General features: G+C 36.3%; 1 protein-coding gene across 1 annotated transcript in view; it reads right to left on the bottom strand.

The window, feature by feature from the left end:
* The window catches only part of LOC100594055 (tyrosinase), a 116,293-nt gene extending 104,337 nt beyond the window's left edge, over positions 1-11,956 (bottom strand). Inside the window, exon 1 of the mRNA XM_030829666.1 lies at positions 10,639-11,956. Within this exon, the coding sequence (XP_030685526.1) occupies positions 10,639-11,457 (819 nt within the window). The 5' untranslated portion in view covers positions 11,458-11,956. The remainder of the gene's footprint in view (positions 1-10,638) is intronic.
* Between the last annotated feature and the right edge of the window lie 1,285 nt (positions 11,957-13,241).

Raw genomic sequence — 13,241 nt, forward strand, 5'->3', positions numbered from 1 at the left:
GTAGCTTTAAAAACATTAATCTATATTATATTCAGAACGTCAAGGACTAGAAATAGTTTCACTTTGTGCTTTTTGTTCATAAAATGTCCTATTATTGTCCCTTTTTTTTGATGTGCAGTATAATACTCGTGGTTGATTATGTTTTTTTAAAAAATAGAAATTTCTCTGATCCTTTAGCTAGAACCAAGGTGATTTTCATTGTAGAAATACCATCTTAAAAATAAGAATTTCTCACCTTTTTATAAGCAAAACTTTTTAAGAAAACATGGCACATGCATCGTTTCATTTAAATCACAAAGCAATACTTCCCACTTCACAAATAAGGAAAATGAGACTCAGAGAGGGTAAGTGGCATTTCTCAGGTTATGTGGCAAATAAATGGCAGTGTTGTGATGGCAACCCAAGTTTTCCAACTTCATCTTTAGTGTATTTTGTGCTTTTATAATTAGTCTAGCAGAGCTCGACATTCAAAATCTTTTAAAAGTAGGTTCTAGGTTAAAATAAAACAGGGAGTTCTAGTCCTGTATCTCAGTTGTGGCTGACAACAGGATGTTGTTTGTTGTTTTCCCTAAACCTTGATCAAATTTTTCTAAATAAACTGTCTTAATATAACTTGGTTTGGGTATCTATTTCCTACTGAGATCCTGACTGATACAAACATTATTTCCTACTGATCTTTCCCTTTCCCTCTCTTCTATATCTTCACTGGCCTCTTTGCACTTCCCAAAACTCCCCAATCACTCTTATGCAACACGTTCTTGTATTGGTTATTTTTTTCTGGGTAGATTGTTTTCCCTTGATACCTGCTTGGGTTATTCATATCTTCATTATCTTAATGAAATCTACACTAAACATCTATTTAACACCATATTCAGCCTTACCCACTTTAGCAGTGTTGTAGAGCTGGTTAGCACTAGCTAGCAAAAGTTCAACGTGTGTAACCCTTCTCAATATTGGAATGTTCAGCAATATCCCATCATTAGACGGAAATCTACCATTGTCAGTATTTACACTACAACAATTGGCAAATCAGAATCATCTCTCCCTACTTTCCCACTCCCCATTGAGAACAAGTTATTAAACATTTACTGTACACCGCTAATTTCTGCTTTATCTGTGCACTTAGCACCTTCTAACAAACTATATAATCAAAAGAACTCTCACAGAATAATTGATTTATTGTTGCTGCATTTCAAACCGAAGTTTTAAAATGTCTGCATGTCAGGCATTATACCAGAACACGAGAATACATATTGAACAGGATAAACACAGTTTTTATTTTTATAGAGTTTACAGTCTAATAAGTATGGTCATGAAGATTAAATGTCTATACCATATTGCCTTATTCATTGACTTAAACAATATTTTTAATAAGTATTAGCATTTTAAGTATTGAGTACTTTATGTAACTTACCTTCTAGTGGAGTAGGTCTAGGAAGTGTGTGTGGGTGAGACAGTAAAACAATATGTATAACTTATTATATTTTTTAACTCCTTTAACTTTTTTAAATAAAATATTATATATAATTTATTATATATATTGTTTTACTGTCTCACCCACTCACACTTCCTAGACCTACTCCACTAGAAGATGTTACATAAAATACTCAATACTTAAAGTGCTAATATTTTTGTAAATGAATTTTTAAATCAATGGATAAGGCAATATGGTGTGTATATTTAATCTTTATAAACATACCTGTTAGATGATAAACTCTATCAAAATATAAACTGTACCCTGTTCACTATGTATTATCGTGTTATGGTATGGTGCCTGACACAAAGACATTTGAAAACTTTGGTTTGAAATTCAATAACAATAAATCAATTATTCTATGAGAGGAGTTCTTTTGATATTTCCATCTCATCAATGAGAAAACAGGCTTATAGAGGTTAAGTGACTTCATCAAACATATCTAGTTTATAAAACTGGGGGATTTAATATTTGAATATAGACTGCATGATTTAAAGCTCAAATCTTAACAAGTATCTTAAGTGAAACTTCCATTTCCTGGCTACCCATTCCCACATAAAGGCACTCTTGACCAATGAATTTGTTATGAACCTTCAAAGACTCTACATTATAAAATCTAATTATCCCTGCAAGTCCCCATGTTAAGATAGCATTGGGCACAGTTGACCACTTTCACTTTCACAAAACACATTCCTCTATCTACTGATTTCTATAATCACATCCCCTTTGATTTTTGCCTTTATTTCTTGCTGTTACTACTTGGTGTGTCCTACTAGCTCTTCCTCATCTATCTTACCTGTAAATATTGTAGTGCTCTAGGCAGGACTGGCTATGCAATTTACAGCACCAGATAAATGTTGAGGCCTTAGCTGGGGGCAGGGAAATCAATATTCACTTTCTCAATCTACAGGGAATAGGTGTCCCATAGTCTCAGTCCATAGTGAATAGGTGACTCCCTAGGGATTGAAACCTCCATGCTAAGACTTGTTTGAGTAGGTGGGTAGATTAGTTCAGGCTGCCATAAGAAAATACTACAGATTGGGTGGCTTAAACAGCAGACATTTATTTTCTCAAAGTTCATGAGTTTGGAAGTCCAAGATCAAGGTATCTGCTGAGGCCTCTCTTATGTCTTGCAGAGGAAACCTTTTCTCTGTCTTCACATGGCCATTTCTGTGTGCATACACAGAGAAAGAAATGGCTCTGTCTCAGTACTATTGGATTAGGACCCCACTGTTAATGACCTCACTTAACCTTAATTACTTCCTTAAAGCCCTATGTCCAAATACAGTCACACTGGGAATTAGGGATTCAACACACACGTTTTAGGAGACACAATTCAGTCCATAATAGTGGGTGAGAGGCCCATATGTAATCACCTGTGCACCATGCTAATGTGCAGCCAGCCTCGGTAGAGAAAAACCTCTGTTTTACCCTGAACCAACAAATCATGGGATCAACACCCAACCTCACAACTCTTTTTGCTTGCACCAAGGACCCCACTGGGGATGGAGAGTGACAGTGAAATGTTGACCTCTTTCCTCCCACCAGTGGCCTTGGGCAGAGAGTGAGGAGGTGGAAACTACATAGGGCTGGTGGATGGGTAGTGGTAGCCAAGACCCATCCCAGGAAAACAAAGAACAAAAGGTCTGCAGGACACATATAAACCAAGCATATGTTCCATTGTCCCTATAACTTCACTTATAAAGCACAAACTCAAAGATAAGATTAATAAGAATTTCAACACCAAGACCACAGATCATTAAACCTCAAATGTAGGGTCTGCTTCTGAGCATGGTGCATTTTGCGATGGCACTGCTTTTATATTGTCAATTCTACCTCCAAAAAATATCTCGAGTCAGGAAACCAATCTCCACGTGCTCACATCCTGTGTGATCCTGCTGCTAAAGTCAGATGGCCTGCTTTCTCTGGACACTGCTTGTGCTTCTCCATTCCATGACTCTGATTGTGGCTAAGCATGCCCACTCTTTGCCATGCATCTAATATCCTACACATTCTTTAAGGCCAAAGCAAATAATTAGTAAAAACAGGCATTGTTGACTCTGACTTAAAAAGTAACTCAAAAGGGGCTGACTCTGAATGTAAAAACATTCCAGGAATCCTTCACCAAATTATTTTTCTTGTAGTTTCATTTATATGTAGGCAGAAGAATAAACTATGATAAAAATATATGACTACATAAACCAAAAAGAGCTCTTAAGATAAATATAAATTTTTATTTTTCTTAGTGGCACATAAATTAATGCATCACTTAAATTCATTGATACCTTATATTTAATAAAATAGAGTAATTAGGTAGTGAGAGATAAATTCAAAGCAAAAGACGAAATTCAGGAGAGTCCACCCTGCCATCATTGACTGTTCACAACAGATGCATGCTTCCGTGGGAGGCTTGGGACCACTAGGGAGACAACATTATTCTTTACTCAACTAATACTTATTCATTTTCGTCTCTAATGAACAACGATCATTACATCTCTTATAAAAACGCATCCTTCATGAAGATACATTTATTTTTACATTGTTTTTACTCTCAGAATCTAGTACAGTTTCTAGCACCCTGTAGATGCGCAATAAGTATTTGTTGGATGAATGAACAGAGTCAGTGAATGAGCCAAAGAATCTCCTATAAAAATATGTGTTGAGTGCTCATTTTTCTTGGTCATGTTGTCAGTGCCACCTCTGCCATAGAATATATTTCTAGAACTTATTTTTTTAAACATATATTGAGTCCCTACTCTGTCCTAGGCCATAAGGGAGATATCTCTTCGTACATTAAAAATTGAAATTCTCACAACTACCATGTGGATTTTTATGATCTTATCTCTATTTTCATGATGAGGATACTAAGCCAGACTGTGGAAGACTACAAAAGGCTAACAGGATATAAAGCCGCATGTTATGATTTATAATTCTGTGAATAGTAGGCAAGACACATAGAATAATAATTTAAAGGTAAAATGTCTTCCCGGTCAACTGTTTGCATCACATTTAAAAATAATCAAGACTATTTTATTGGCCTCCTATCCCACTGAATTTGCTATCTATAAGCATGTATAAACAAATCTAGTCATCTCAAATAGAATTGAATGGGCAGTCCCCCACCATAAATGGCTGCTACTGTGTTAGATAAGAAATGCTTAGAGAACCTACTCTTAATTTTTGGTCACTAAGACATAACTTAGGAATTTATGCATTGTGTGGTAGAGAAAAAATTGGGCTCCATAATGCAGGTAGACGCGACTTCAATTCTGGCTGATTTTCTTACTGGCAATGAACATGTTTTTTAGAATTGCTAAATCTCAATTTTTTAAAACTGTACTATGACATAATATACAAAAAGAAATTATTCACCAAATAATTTCTGGCTCAACAAATGCCAGTTTCTAGTTTTCCTTATACTTCACAACATTCCTAAATCCTTTTATCCACATATAATTGAGAACTAGAGCTGTTGAGTGACTTGTCTTAGGGTAATATGATGTTTAGAGTCAAAACCAAAGCACTGAAACACAAGCTTCCTTATTCTGAAGCAATACCCACTACATTTATTATGATGTGTTAATGGTTTAGGAATGGTTGAATAAAACTAACCTAAGTTTTACATTGAATGTAATATGTTGGATGCTTTTATAATTTTGGTTAACTAGGCACTACAAGTATATAGACTAAATCATTTTTATTCCTCTTTGAGTAATCTCAGGATATTTTCAAAAGATCCTGCTGCCTTAAAGACTCCTACAGACGACTCAGTTAAATTAGAGAAGCTTGAATGAAACTATTTTTGCTGAAATGCCAACTGCCAAGTGACTAAGTGTTCAGATGACTGGAGGTATTACTAACGAGAAGAAAATCTACCCTGGTTCCAGAAATAATTTGAAAAACTCCAAACCTTAGTCTTTACACTGCATACAGGAGAGGAGACAGGCTAGGAGAAATTGTTAGCATTGTGCTTATGATCATGAAGATTCTAGTCAGAAAGACCAGGTTTCCAATACTGACCCTATTACTTGCATGGCCTTGGGCAAGTTACTTAAGCTCTCTGAGTATTAAGTTTTTTCATCTGTAAATGGGAATTACACCTTTCTATCAATGATCAAATAATCTAACATGTATAAAGCACTTAGCATAGTGCCAGGTGTAAAGTGTTTAATAATGACAACTATTATAATTATTTTTGAAAACAAGACCATTGGGCAGGTCACCAAATTGTTTTTAAATTTGGATGTATAACACTATTTGAATATTCATTATTATATCTAACTTTGATGTATCATTTAAAAATATATTATTTCCACACATGAAACTCAAACAATAGGTCAGATCCTAAATAAGCCATATAAACACATTTTACTGAATCCCTTCACAGCAATGCTTTAACCTATATTATTTCTAATTTTAGGGACAAAAATCATCTCAGAATAATTAAGTAACTTAGGGTCTTGTAGCTAAGTATGAAAGTTCACTCAAATTCGTGCTGATGTGACTGAAAAGACTATACTCTTTCCACTACATTATTCTGTTTTCCATTCCATTTAATCCTCCTATTAACACACACACAAAACATGTATAGATGGTAATTCTACCCCATTTTTTTTCTCTTTGGAAAAAACAAAGGTCAAAGATTTTAAATAAGTGGTCCAATGTCATCTACTAAATGGCAGGGGTAGAATTTGAGCCTGGATGTTCTGATGATGACTGTGTTCTTTTTCTATTTCAACACGAGTGATTTATAACATATGCTGTGGGGACGATCAAATGTTCCAAGTCAAAGAAAAAAAGGGGAGATAGAAGAAATAGATATATTAATGAGGAAGGTGAACCTAAATACTGTTCTCTTAAGTTTAAAGAAATAGCAATAAACTGCCAGCTATTAAAAGCTTTTGGGAGCAAAGATTTTGTTATAGCATTAGAGGTTTATCTGGGGAAAAAATGTAAACCATATGACATTCCACAAAATCTTTTTCATAAAGAAAAAAGAGAAGCTGTTATTTCACTGAGCTGTTGTCATGGTTACCTAAAACCCATGACTCTCTGCTGAAATGTGACTTTTTTTCTTCCAACTGTTTGCTTCTATGTGATGTGCTTTTCACCTGATGAGTTAATTCCCTGGTCAAAATTCACTCATGTCTGTCAGCTAGGAAATGTTTTTCCTCTTTGTTTCCATTCATCATGACACCTATTCCTGATACCCCTTTTATTTTTTTATGGCTAGCTTATCTGTTGGTTGCATAACATTAGATCTAATTATGTTGAGCACAGGTAGTTTGTACTTAAATGTTATTAAGCAACCCTCCACCTCCAAATATAATGAACTATTTTAATTGATGATAAACATGGCCCCTACTTTAAAAGCTTTGGGCATTAAACAAATAAATGAGCAAACAACAGACATGAATTAGGAACACAATATTTCCAAATAAATTAATTACCTGCTTTTAACATATTTAATAGAAAACTCTGACCGATAAATATTAAATTCATTTAAATCGCACTCAGCTATGTTGCAACTTGCTTCATCTTCTTTCTTGTATTCTGTCTTTCTTTGCATGCTCACACAGACATACATATGGAACTACCAGAGAGAACGACACAAAATATCTTATACCTAAATTTGAGTAAGTGGCTACTGTTGACATTGTTGCATCCTTGGCATTGGGAATCCAGTGCTATAAAAAACTGCAGTCAATGGTCCTAAAAATCTACCCATGTAGAGTTTAATATTTTATCTATGTTAGCATTGGAGCTAACATTTCTTTGATGTTAAATTCAGCATGTATTTATAAAGCCTGTTCCATGTGTATATTATAGTCCTGTGCTCTGTGGATACAAAAATATTTAGAAATAATCACTACCTTGGAGCAGCTGACAGGCTGGCAGATACAGACAGGCTGGAAAACCATTACATGTAATGAAAGTTACAAGTGCTATGATACAAATCTGTATAAAGTACAATGATGGCACAAAGGGGAGAGGGTCAACTCTACCTGAGTAACAGAGGTGGATCAGTAAAGTCTCAGAATATTTTCATTATGATATAAATTAAAAGGACTACATCACTGTGTCTGCCTATGTTGTCTGGGGCAGGACAATTTTAAGGGAGTCAACGTGATTACATGTCAAATTGTACATCCAGAAATTAGCGGGTTACTTGACCCCTTCTGAACCTAAATGGATCCTTATAAATAAGAAATAACACCATTGATTTAAAAAGCACTGCAGTCAGAGCCGCTTGGTTTTAGTCCTCAGAGGTGTGACTTTGGACAATCATCCTACCATTTTAGACTTTTCTATAGTTTTTTTAATAAAATGCACAGGTTACCCTAGATAAAACTGAAGATCTCTCAGCTCAGAGTTAATAAATGCTATCAAATCTCTAAAATCTCAATTTTGTGGTCAAGTAAAATGATATCTGAAGCCAATAAAAAAAGAAGGCAAAGGCATTCAAATTAATGGTGTGTTTATTACAGAACCTGCATTTTTGTAAAGTGAAAGTAAAGAGATACCAAAACGATCTCCATATTCATTAACTCAATGATTCTCAGTGCTGGCTGCACATTAGAATCACAAAATGAGGGTTTAAAAATGCAAACACTTGAAGGTCCAGCTTGATGCCTCAGGCCTGTAATCCCAGCAGTTTGGGAGTCTGAGGCAGACAGATCACTTGAGGTCAAGGGTTCAAGACCAGCCTGGCCAACAGGGTGAAACCCCATCTCTACTAAAAGTACAAAAAATTAGCTGGGCGTGGTGGCAGGCCCCTGTAGTCCCAGCTACTAGGGAGACTGAGGCAGAAGAATCGCTTGAACCTGGTAGGTGGAAGTTGTAGCGTGTGGAGATTGTGCCACTGCCAAAAAAAAAAAAAAAAAAAAAAAAAACACTTGAACTTACAGGAGACCACCTGAATCTGAATTTCTGGCAAGAAATTAGGTGCATAAAAATCTTGCAACAGTTTTTTGTTTTTATTTTTTAAATGGTTTTTTTGGAAGCTTCCTAGGTGATTTTGACATTGAGAACTCTGAATTAAATCAATGTAAACAATTGATCTTAACTTTTTTAAGGACTTTGTAACCAGAGAGGCTGCGTGAAGGAATGGAAGCAGCCAATGCGAGTGGGGTTTGACTGTCACCTCTGCTGCTAATAATCCCTTGACACTACTAAAACACAGTAGGTGAGCAGCAAATGTTCATTCATTTCACCTTTCTTAAACTGTGATTTGCTTGTTTCTCTTCAGTCATCTTCCTTCCATTCTGTTTTCTGATTTTATTTTTGAAACCTGTTTCCACACAGCAATTTAATTGTAGAACAAGGTTGAAGTTGATAATTGTAACTATTTCAGTTCAAGGCTTACTGACTTGACACAATTTTTTTTTCTAGAAAGTGTTAAAATTGAACACATTCATAAAGAGAGAAAAAGGAAAAAGTTCCACTTGACAATTAGTAAGTAATTAGGAAAATAATACTCATATAGTTGTGGATAGCATCTGGTATTACACATCTCATGTAATTAAAAATCAATGTGTATCTATCTATTAAGCTTTCCTGTGGATGTTGCAGCTTATTTTGGTAATTTAGATAGTCCTCCAACCTTTCTGGGTCAAGTTAAGCCACATAGTTAAATAAAGCATTATAACTGACTGAAATCCCATGTCCAATCCTGGTAGTTTTTTAAACAGGAACAGAGGATATGAGAGCTAGATGAGAGTTTGCACATTATAGATTAAGGTAGGAGGTCTGAAAGCTTATTGAAATAGATTTTTTTCCAAGCACATTTTTTCTAGCCTTTCCTGCACAAAACCCATTACATTTGGTAAATAGCTGACTAATAACACGAGAAATTATACAGTGGCTATTTTTTTAATGAACTTCAATAGACTCCATTGGGATGGGGTACAAACTTGGTTGGGTGGAGAAGGCCATCTACGTTTCAAAACTGCACATTGTGAGAAAATGAGTGCAAGATTCTTCCCATCCCATTCACATATTGGGCTTAATTTCATAGAGCATTGCTAGTCAAAAGTGCTGTATTAGAAATTTTTGGAAGACAGGCAGAAAAGCATTCCTTTAACATATGGTTTTAAAATGATAAATAATTAAACACTATTTCTTTGGTTGTCATTTGCCCCTAATTCAGAATGAAAAATTCAGAATAGATGAAATAGGAATTCCATTCCAAATAGTAATGCTTCATATTTTATCTAAAGTTTTCAAGGACTGAGAAAGAAAGCTAACTTCTAATGCAGCTTAAAGAAAAAGTGAGACAGAATGAACCAGATACTTTAGCTAAAGATATCACGGCAGTCACATCCTTGGAAATAGGATACAGTGGTCATACAGCTGGACTATCAGAGAATAAATATGATTTTTTTTTGCTGCTTATAATAGCTGTATGATCTTATGCAAGTTACCTGATACCTTTATAACCTCTAAAATAGGGAAAGATTGATAAGAGCATGAAATGAACAAATGCACAAAAACACTTGCCACGGGGTTTACACATGCTAGATGTTCAATGTATATTAGCCATCTTCATTATTTACCTGTTTAAGCCTCAGGATCTTCATACTTTCAAAAATGAAGATCAAATCCAATAATTATTTCCCAAACATTCCTGATTAAAAGAATCACCATAGACATTCAGTAAACTGTGCCTTCTCAGGACTCTCTCCTGAAGATTCTGACCAATGAGTCTGGGATAGGGCCAGGAATTTGCATTTTTAAATTGTACACCATATGAATCCTGTTGTGAATAATAATTTTATTTTTCTGAAACATTAGTGTGTACTATTTGTTTTTGTAATCATCCAGATATGCATTCATTCACTCATTTATTCAATTCACAAAACATATAATGCGCTATTGCCATTTTTAAATGCACCATACTATGTTCTGGGAAATACAATAATCAAGTACTCTGTTCATTGCAGTTTAGAAACCTAGTAGAAGTCATTAGACAAATAATTACACAAATATCTAAACTGTGCTATAAAGGAAAAATACAAGGTACATTGAGAGTTCTTAACAGGGCACCATTTCTATCCTTGATGGGGGCTGCAGTGGGTGTTCAGGAGAGAAGTTTATACCCTGCCTGAGGAAGTGATTGTTAAGGTTCCTCCCTGCTCTGACATCGTATATCCAGCACATCTTACCTGCCAAGAGGAGAAGAATGATGCTGGGCTGAGTAAAGTAGGATTTGCAGGGTGCTGACCTCCCATGTACTCATCTGTGCAAATGTCACACTTTTCTGCATCCCGCCAGTCCCAATATGGAATAGTGAAGTTTTCATCTCCTGTCAGCTTCTGGATTTCTTGTTCCCACCGCAACAAGAACAGTCTATGCCAAGGCAGAAAAGCTGGTGCTTCATGGGCAAAATCAATGTCTCTCCAGATTTCAGATCCTCCAAGCAGTGCATCCATTGACACATAATAATGCATCCAGACAAAGAGGTCATAAATATTGATGTCGTTAAACATGGGTGTTGATCCGTTTTTCATTTGGCCATAGGTCCCTATGGGGATGACATAGTCTGAGCTGATGGTATGCTTTGCTAAAGTGAGATAGGCAAAAAATTTGTCCTTCTCTGGGGCACTCAAATCAAAGATATTTCTTCTCACCAAGAATCGTCTCTCTGTGCAGTTTGGTCCCCAAAAGCCAAACTTGCAGTTTCCACAGTTGAATCCCATGAAGTTGCCAGAGCACTGGCAGGTCCTGTTATAAAAGACGGAAGGCCACGACTCGCGGTCATCCACCCCTGTGAAGGGAAATTGAGGCCCAAGTGGTGCATTGGACAGAAGGATATTCTGACAGGAACCTCTGCCTGAAAGCTGGCCACAGGGACTCCTGTCCCCGCTCCACGGTGGGCAGCATTCCTTCTCCATCAGGTTCTTCGAGGAGACACAGGCTCGAGGGAAATGGCCAGTGGAGGTCTGGAAACTCCACAGCAGGCAGTACAAAACAGCCAGGAGCATTCTTCTTCTAGTCCTCACAAGGTCTGCTGGAACTGGCTAACTGGAGTCAGAGACTTCTCTTTCCAGCTACTCCTACAGTGATTATCACATGTCTTGCCTGAGACCTATATAATACCACTCCCACCTCCGGCATCAAACACTTTTAGTCTTTATCTTAAGCTTTCATCCTCTGAAAAGCACATGACTGACTTTTCTTTGGAATTGGCTTGTATCCCACAAGTGGGATAGGCCGATGTTAAAGTGAAAAACTCTATTCACCATTAATAGTTTAATTCTTATGGTTAGAATATTAACAATAAGATTAATAACAATGCCTGACCTAAGCAAACCCAGTTAATAGACTACAAAACTAATGATTATTTGAACTTGCAAATGAGAGGTAGTGTCAGGAATAGAGCTTCTCTTATTAAGAAAGTTAAGGAAGTATTAAAGATTATGGGTTTAAGGTGGTTATTTCTGAGAGACAATAAACAGGCTACAATGTTTGAAGAACTCAGTATGCAGAGAGAGATTGTCTTCAGAGCCCAGAGATAATTCCTTATATGTTATTGCATTTCAGTTTGTTTATTTTCTACAAAGTATTGGAAAAAAATATCTTTCTGATACTTTTCTCTGATAATCCTGATGCATTTTCTGACAACTCCTAAGGATAGCTCACTTTGACAGCTGGGCGATTTGCTTCATTGTGGGGGTATCCCATGGCAAAGAGCTTTCTCTCTCGCTCTCTCTCTCTCTCTCCTCTCTCCTCTCTCTCCTCTCTCCTCTCTCTCTCTCCTCTCTCGTCTCTCTCCTCTCCTCTCTCTCTCTCCTCTCTCCTCTCTCTCTCTCTCTCCTCTCTCTCTCCTCTGTCTCTCTCCTCTCTCTCTCCTTTCTCTCTTTCCTCTCTTTCTCCAATGTTGTAGCCATGTTGTTTTTCCTATAAATTCTAGAAATTAGGAATTTATTTGAAAATAAGTTTTGCAATGTGTTTTGTGCAAAGAAATTCTCAATTAGTGAGTGAATGAAAAGGAGAAATATGTTTCTTCAGCAAATATTTTTTGATCATCTCAATTATTTCAAAAGTTCCTTCTCTGTGTATAGTGATCTAGGGAAACTGAAATTCATGGCTAAAAATACAACTTAACTATGTTAGTCTTCAAGTGAGTAGTATAGATAATTAAATCAAACTTTTAATGGAAGAGATGGATTTGTGGGCTGATATTAGAATTGCATAATTTTGGACAATAATATGCAAGTGTTATCGAGGGAGTACCTTGATTAATATCTCAAAGAGTGGGCATAAGTTGGACAGTCAATTGAGAATAGATACAACACCTGAGACAGGGGAAATGTGTAGAGGTGGGAACTGTGTTTCATCTGTCGAGTTGGAGCATTAAACTCAGGCCTCCACACATCATAGAAAATTAAACCTGGGACCAATCCCTGGAGGGGCTTAAAGACTTTGTGGTTTGAACTAAAGCGAGCCCTTTTGTGAGCTGAAGAGTGACAAAAAGAGCAGTCAAATCAAAGCTTCCTTCTTTGTCCTCCTCCATACTTAAATCTGGGTGGTCCACTGAAATTAATGAAAAAGGAAAAGAAAGTGAAAGCTTTGAGATCATTAGTGTTTGGGTCCTTAGCTGAAGCATTCTAGGAAAAGCCATCACTATTTTGATGATGCCAGAGTGTCAGATTGCTCTGCATTTTTCTCTTTTTGCTGGAGTTTGTCTCATTATTTAAGAAAAAAAAAAAAAAAAAGTCACAGCTCCTCCAAACAACTTTTTTGAGACAGAGCAGGCTTTGCAGGT

The sequence above is a fragment of the Nomascus leucogenys genome, chromosome 15 (genome assembly GCF_006542625.1).
Source record: "Nomascus leucogenys isolate Asia chromosome 15, Asia_NLE_v1, whole genome shotgun sequence".
Lineage (NCBI taxonomy): Eukaryota > Metazoa > Chordata > Mammalia > Primates > Hylobatidae > Nomascus > Nomascus leucogenys.